This window comes from Nansenia antarctica, assembly GCF_963989245.1.
Source record: "Nansenia antarctica genome assembly, chromosome: 5".
In the NCBI taxonomy this organism is placed as follows: domain Eukaryota; kingdom Metazoa; phylum Chordata; class Actinopteri; order Argentiniformes; family Microstomatidae; genus Nansenia; species Nansenia antarctica.
In genome coordinates, this window is record NC_137690.1 from 76,679,309 (window position 1) to 76,687,375 (window position 8,067).

General features: G+C 51.6%; 1 protein-coding gene across 1 annotated transcript in view; it reads left to right on the forward strand.

Annotated features, from left to right (window-relative positions):
- LOC308158411 (myocyte-specific enhancer factor 2D homolog) overlaps positions 1 to 3,102 on the forward strand; it is a gene marked incomplete at both ends in the record, with an annotated part of 15,856 nt that extends 12,754 nt beyond the window's left edge. Inside the window, 3 exons of the mRNA XM_080531999.1 lie at positions 960 to 1,059; positions 2,062 to 2,254; positions 2,979 to 3,102. Of these exons, the coding sequence (XP_080388125.1) occupies positions 960 to 1,059; positions 2,062 to 2,254; positions 2,979 to 3,102 (417 nt within the window). The remainder of the gene's footprint in view (positions 1 to 959; positions 1,060 to 2,061; positions 2,255 to 2,978) is intronic.
- Positions 3,103 to 8,067: the final 4,965 nt, after the last annotated feature.

The following is an 8,067-nucleotide window of genomic DNA, read 5'->3' on the forward strand; positions in this document are numbered from 1 at the left end:
CACACACACACACACACACACACACACACACACACTCACACACACACACACACACACACACACACACACACACACACACACACACACACACACACACACACACTCACACACACACACACACACACACACACACACACACACTCACACACACACACACACACACACACACACACACACACACACACACACACGCATGGCAATGGCATGGCTGTCTGACAATGAAAGTATATTTCTGAATATTTCAAAATAACTTCTTATAGCATTGCTAGTGGAAGTCAGTGGGAATGTTAGCACCACTAGCAATGCTAGTGGAAGTCAGTGGGAATGTTAGCACCACTAGCAATGCTAGGGAAGTCAGTGGGAATGTTAGCACCACTAGCAATGCTAGTGGAAGTCAGTGGGAATGTTACCACCACTAGCAATGCTAGTGGAAGTCGGTGGGAATGTTAGCACCACTAGCAATGCTAGTGGCAGTCAGTGGGAATGTTAGCACCACTAGCAATGCTAGTGGAAGTCAGTGGGAATGTTAGCACCACTAGCAATGCTAGTGGAAGTCAATGGAAATGTTAGCACCACTAGCAATGCTAGTGGAAGTCAGTGCAAATGTTAGCACCACTAGCAATGCTAGTGGAAGTCAGTGGGAATGTTAGCACCACTAGCAATGCTAGTGGAAGTCAGTGGGAATGTTAGCACCCTCATTGTGAGCCATCGCCTGGTCATCAGGTTCTCATCTCCCACCGCCACGCATGCTGATTATTATATAACCTAATTACCATATAATTATATACCATCTAATGATGCTAATGATGCTAATGATGCTAATGATGCTAATTAGCGAACCTTAGCTGCATCCGTGTGTGTGTGTGTGTGTGTGTGTGTGAAGCTCAAGCATGTCAGCGTCTGCCCAGAGGGTCAAAGGTCAAATCTAACAACCCATTTCTGTCTCTGTCATTACCCAGAATGCCCGGCTGGCCGGCGCCCAGACGGTGGTTTCCGTGGCAACGCCCAGCCTCCTGCAGGGCCTCCCCTTCTCCGCCCTGACCACCGCCTACAACACAGGTGACCAATCACAGCAGGCCTCTAGACCAGGTGACCTGCCTCAGCCAATCACAGCCTGCCTTTAGCCAGCCTGTTAGGAGGGGGAGGAGCCTGTTAGGAGAGGGAGGGGCCTGTTAGGAGAGGGAGGAGGAGCCTGTTAGGAGAGGGAGGAGCCTGTTAGGAGAGGGAGGAGCCTGTTAGGAGAGGGAGGAGGAGCCTGTTAGGAGAGGGAGGAGCCTGTTAGGAGGGGGAGGAGCCTGTTAGGAGAGGGAGGAGCCTGTTAGGAGTGGGAGGAGCCTGTTAGGAGAGGGAGGAGCCTTTTAGGAGAGGGAGGAGCCTGTTAGGAGTGGGAGGAGCCTGTTAGGAGTGGGAGGAGCCTGTTAGGAGGGGGAGGAGTCTATTAGGAGTGGGAGGAGCCTGTTAGGAGAGGGAGGAGCCTGTTAGGAGAGGGAGGAGCCTGTTAGGAGAGGGAGGAGCCTGTTAGGAGTGGGAGGAGCCTGTTAGGAGTGGGAGGAGCCTGCTGTTAGGAGTGGGAGGAGCCTGTTAGGAGAGGGAGGAGCCTGTTAGGAGTGGGAGGAGCCTGTTAGGAGTGGGAGGAGCCTGTTCGGAGGGGGAGGAGCCTGTTAGGAGTGGGAGGAGCCTGTTCGGAGAGGGAGGAGCCTGTTAGGAGTGGGAGGAGGAGCCTGTTAGGAGTGGGAGGAGCCTGTTAGGAGGGGGAGGAGCCTGTTAGGAGGGGGAGGAGGAGCCTGTTAGGAGAGGGAGGAGCCTGTTAGGAGAGGGAGGAGCCTGTTAGGAGAGGGAGGAGCCTGTTAGGAGAGGGAGGAGCCTTTTAGGAGAGGGAGGAGGAGCCTGTTAGGAGTGGGAGGAGCCTGTTAGGAGTGGGAGGAGCCTGTTAGGAGAGGGAGGAGCCTGTTAGGAGAGGGAGGAGCCTGTTAGGAGAGGGAGGAGGAGCCTGTTAGGAGTGGGAGGAGCCTGTTAGGAGTGGGAGGAGCCTGTCTGAACACCAACCCTTTCCTCCCCCAGAGTACCAGCTGACCAGCGCTGACATCACCGCTCTGCACGCCCTGGCGTCGCCTAGCAACCTGCTGTCAGGCAACGTGTCGTCATGGCAACAGCAGCAGCCTGTATCCCAGCAACAGCAGCAGCAGTCGGTATCCCAGCAACAACAACAACAACAACAACAACAACTCAGCATCACGTCGCTAGGCAACTTTGTGTAAGTCCCTCCTCCTGTGTCGCATTGCGTCACGTGACGCCACACTGCTTCTTCTACAGAAGCGGTCGGCATGACGACCTGTCCGTCAAAAACACTCTGCTGACGACGTTCATTTGCGTTTCCATGTTTAGGAACACTGAAGTCATTCAGACACTTACAACCATGTAACCCTACAACCAAATGTATCTGTTGTAAGTCGCTTTGGAATAAGACGTCTGCTAAGTGACAAACATGTAAATGTAAATGTTGCTTCTGTCCTGTGGTTGTTGGTTCGGTCTGATGTGACTCATCCATGTCTTCTCTCTCTCCCTCTCTCTCTCTCTCTCTCTCTCTCTCTCTCTCTCTCTCTCTCTCTCTCTCTCTCTCTCTCTCTCTCTCACAGACCGGATGTGACCCACATCCCCCAGGGTGCATTGCTCTCCGTCACCACCAGCGTGAGCATCAAGTCTGAGCCCGTCTCCCCGGGGGGGCGGGGCCACCGCCCCCTCCTCCCTCCCTCCTCCCCGGGGGGGGGTGTCCTCCTGACCACACCCCTCCCCCCCACCCAGTACCCCGGCTCCTCCCTGCTGTGCCTGGCGCCCCCTACTGGCCCCTCCCCCCCCGCTGACAGCCTGGGCAACAACAACGCTAGCTCCTACGAAGACCATCCTGGAGCGGGTGGTGGTGGCCCCCCCCCCCTCCCTCCCCCCCCCGGCCTCCCTCCCAGCCTCCCCCCCCCCCCCAGCCTCCCGCCCCCCCCTGACTTCAGCCCCTCCCCTTCCGAGCTCCTTCAAGCCCAGACGGAGGAGGAACTAGACGAGGGGGGGTCCGACGTCAAACGCCAGAGACTGGACGCCTGGGTGACGTAAGAGGAAGTGATGATGACGATGTCGCTCTTCCTCACCCCCCTGCAGCACCAAGGACACTGACACCCCCCCCCTCCTCCTCCCTTCCTCCCTCCACATACTCATACACACACCCTGTCACCACCAGACACCTGACTGCACGACAGCACCACCCTCCCCCCAGGACTGAGGCTGAGGGAAGGGAGGGAAGGGAGGGAAGGGAGGGAAGGGAGGGAGGGAGGGAGCGAGCGAGGGAGGGAGCGAGCGAGCATCGTTGAGCAGAGTTTGAGTTTTTGAAGAATCTTGTTTTTCTGGACTTCTGGAAGATTCAAAAGAGGAGAACCTCTCTGACTCTCCCAAAAATGTTGACTGCTCACCGCTGTTTCCACCGTGACAGGTTGTCAAGGTGACAGGTTGTGAAGGGTTCCACCGTGTTTATGGAGTCTGGATTCCTAGCCTGACACAGCAGAGGTCTAACCGTAAACCAACATAGTGATCACAGTGTTTCATCTGAGCTCCACTGTGGTGTCAGAGGTGTGATCCAGGGTTGTCAGGGTTCGCTGGTTGCCTTGGAGACTCAACGCCACACGGTTCTGTTCTGTTGTTAGATACCGTCTGCAGGTAACATCCTCTGCTCTGTTAGAAAGCTCTTCCATGGACTGACGCTTTACAACGGCCTCTCATTCACACGTTCACACACCAAGCTGCCATGCAAGGCGCCGTTCCGCTCACTGGGAGCAATTTGGGGGTTCAGTGTCTTGCCCAGGGACACCTCGACATGTGGCCAGCCGAGGTCTACCAGATGCACTTTTAGGAGGAATGATCTGCTGGAGAACCTGATTGGCCCCTCCCACCCCGGTCATTCTGATTGGCCCCTCCCACCACGGTCATTCTGATAGGCCCCTCCCACCCCGGTCATTCTGATTGGCCCCTCCCACCACGGTCATTCTGATAGGCCCCTCCCACCACGGTCATTCTGATTGGCCCCTCCCACCACAGTCATTCTGATAGGCCCCTCCCACCCCGGTCATTCTGATAGGCCCCTCCCACCACGGTCATTCTGATAGGCCCCTCCCACCACGGTCAGGTCATTCTGATTGGTTGGTACGGTGACGTCTCAAGACAACGTGAGATGGAAACCTGCTTCTCTGGTTTCTGTGTTCCTATCACCTCAGCTGGTGTCTGAGGTCATGTTCTGACATGATGTCATAGAGGGGGCTCTGATGTCATAGTCATGTTCTCACATGGAAGTCTGAATCTGAATCGAGACCCAGAGCAAGTGGATGAGTTTGCAACATTGTTACATAAATTATTTCTCTGATTTGCGTTCTCACAGCCCTTCATGTAAACGAAGTAACATACGCAATCGAAGCAACAGACGTGGTAGTTGATTGGTCAGAAACATTTAAAATTGCCCGTTGGTCCCGCTCTTATCCAGATCAACACGCCTGCGCTGTTGTTTTCCTATGGACAGCCTCGATGCGTCGTTTCTAATCGGAGTGAAACCACCCTTTTCAAGCGGAGTATGCGTTGGTTGCTTGCTCCGGGAGCAACTTCGAATGCGCAATCTCACAGCTCCAAACGACGCAGAGCAAAGCGAACTTTATCCTAAACTCTGTTTGAAGTGAAGCAAATGTTCTAGTGAGAACACACCCTGAGTGGTCATTGGTGCTGGTGACACTTCCATTATCGATGGTTTTTATATCGATATTATTATGAATAATAATGTTTATTTTATTTCTCAGCTGTTATGTTGTGTGTTCCCCTGCTGTCCTTCCTTAGACGACCTCTAACCCTAACCCTGACAGAGTCAGTTCTCACCAGCAGACCCTAACCCAGCCAGGAAGGAAACGGATCAGTTCAATTCTGCAGTTTGAAGAATGAAGATCCAAACAGATATTTATAAAGTCAGAAACAGACGGTGTGTTAGAGGAACGACCAGGTTAGGACATGTAAACAACCATGCACTTAATACGAGACAGGAGAGATGGTTACTATGAGACAGAGAGATGGTTACTATGAGACAGAGAGATGGTTACTATGAGACAGAGAGATGGTTACTATGAGACAGAGAGATGAGCATTTGACCAACTTTGAAAATAAAGGAAATGCATCACAGCTGAGAATAAGAACCTATGAAAAAATGTAGCAAAACACTTCAGAAGAAGAAAATGATGAATAATATATTATTACATGTTATTATTACATATTATTATTACATGTTGTGTCCAGCTTGTCTGCTTTGGGTTGTTGGTGTAAAGGATGACATCTTTTCTTTCTTTGAGAACGATATACATTTTGTGTTTATGTTCGTATACAGAGTATGCACTGATATGTATGAAACATTCTATACCGCTTTTACAGAAAAGGTTTGTTGTACCAAAGTATCCCAAGTCCCTTGACACCTTCTTATGTTTTATTTTATATTAAACAGACAAACTGAGTCAAGTTATCAGTCGTTCCTGTGAGGAGAGAGAGAGACTCTATGTCACGACAAAGAATATGATCCTTTATTTGTTGTTTATTTGTTGTTAACATCCTTCAACAGAAACAAAGACACCTTGATGTCCTCAGGAGTAAAGCTACGGTATGTAAACAGTAAAGGTACAGTATATAAACAGATATGGCACATCATACAGTACTATAGGCATTATAAAATCATGTTATCAAATAATCATCATAATCATTACACTGAGAGTCACAGTGGTGACACAGTCAATGTGAACCTGATTTAAACACAGTAAACTTCAGTTGTTGTTGCAGAGAAAATACAGTTTTGTTCGTAAGCTTTTCATGTGTTACATCTTCTACCTTGTCAACATGATTACAGATGGTCTGCACTGGGGGGTGTTCCATCAACGTCACCAAAGGAAAATCCAGGCTTATTTTGATTAAGTCTCGCGAGACTGGATTGTCCTTTAGCCAGGTTGATGTAACACCCCCCTGGATGGTTCAGTTCAGCTGTCTGTCCTTCAGCCTGACTACCTCAGGGTTCTGCTGCTCCTCCAGAAAAGCCTTCAATTAATCTGGACCGTTAACCTTCGACCCCCCATCACCAACACCACAACGTTCACTAAAACACCCTCCAACCCTGACACACCATCTAGAGGACAGACACACGTCACACCAGGGGAGGCTGGGGGAGGCAGAAATCAGAGGACAGCCTCGTTGTAATGAACGGAATGAGGAACGCTATCAAGCCTTTCCATTCCCAAGTGTTATAACAAGCCCTGTCCTCCAATGTCTGCCTCCCCCAGCCTCCCCCTGCTGTCCCATCTCTCTCAGGGTGAGGGTCTCTTCCATCCCTCCATCTCTCTCAGGGTGAGGGTCTCCAGATCTCCGCTGATCCTTCACCTTCCCTCTTCCTCCTTTCCTCCTCCTCCTCTCCTCTCCTCTACCTCCTCCTCCTCTCCTCTCCCTCCTCCCTCCTCCTCCTCTCCTCTCCCTCCTCCTCCTCCTCCTCCTCTCCCTCTCTTCCAGCTCCTCCTCCCTCCTCCTCCTCCTCCTCTCCCTCCTCCTCTCCTCTCCTCTCCTCTCCTCTCCCTCCTCCTCCTCCTCTCTCTACCCCCACCACCTCATGCGGGGGGGCGGGGCGGTGGTGGGCGCGGCGGTGTGAAACAGCGCCCCCTGCTGGAGGGAGCAGCAGACCAGGTAGAGGTTGTACCCCGTCATGGCCACCAGGGGGAGGAAGGAGAGGCCGAACCCCAGAGCCCCTGACGCCCAGGACCACCCCCCCTCCGCCCCCCCGAGGGAGGGCCCCGCCCCCCCCCGCACTGCTGCTGCTGCCCAGGGACACACACACCCAGTACACCAGCCTGCAACACACACACACACACAGTCAGGAACACACACACAGTCAGGAACACACCCAGTTCTTAAAAAGCCCACTCTTGACCCAGCCAACCTCTCCAACTTCTGCCTAACCCTAACCCTGCCCCCCCCCTCCCCCCCCGGACATTTCTGTGTTAATTGTTCCCTGTGCCTGTTGGTTAACTCTGTGTTCTATGTGCGCATGTTATCTGTTGCTAACTCTGTGTTCTATGTGTCATGTTATCTGTTGTTAACTCTGTGTTCTATGTGTCATGTTATCTGTTGTTAACTCTGTGTTCTATGTGTCATGTTATCTGTTGTTAACTCTGTGTTCTATGTGCTCATGTTATCTGTTGTTAACTCTGTGTTCTATGTGCTCATGTTATCTGTTGTTAACTCTGTGTTCTATGTGTCATGTTATCTGTTGTTAACTCTGTGTTCTATGTGTCATGTTATCTGTTGTTAACTCTGTGTTCTATGTGCTCATGTTATCTGTTGTTAACTCTGTGTTCTATGTGCTCATGTTATCTGTTGTTAACTCTGTGTTCTATGTGCTCATGTTATCTGTTGTTAACTCTGTGTTCTATGTGTCATGTTATCTGTTGTTAACTCTGTGTTTTCTGTTTTTCCCATATTGTCAGCGTCTTTGAGCCCCGGAAAAGCGCTACATAAATACAATGAATTATTATTATTATTGTTATTAGTAGTAGTAGTAGTAGTAGTACACCAGCCTGCAACGCACACACACACAGTCAGGAACACACACACACACACACAGTCAAGAACACACACACACACACAGACAGGAACACACACACACACACACACACACACACACAGTCAGGAACACACACACACACCCTACCTGCCCCAGGTGAACAGGGTTAGGGTTAGTTACCATGGTAACAGGATGGTGAACAGGGTTAGGGTTAGTTACCATGGTAACAGGGTTAGGGTTAGTTACCATGGTAACAGGGTTAGTTACCTGCCGCAGGTGAACAGGATGGTGAGCAGGGGCACCAGCTTCAGAAGGTGCTGCTCCAGGTAGGTTGCCATGACGCCCAGCTGCAGGAAGTAGAGCAGGAAGAGGAAGAGGGAGGAGCTAACGTAGTCCCTGTGGAGGGCCGCCTCCCTCCCCCCCTCCCTCCCCCCGTACAGGGGGCTCACCTGCCCCCACCT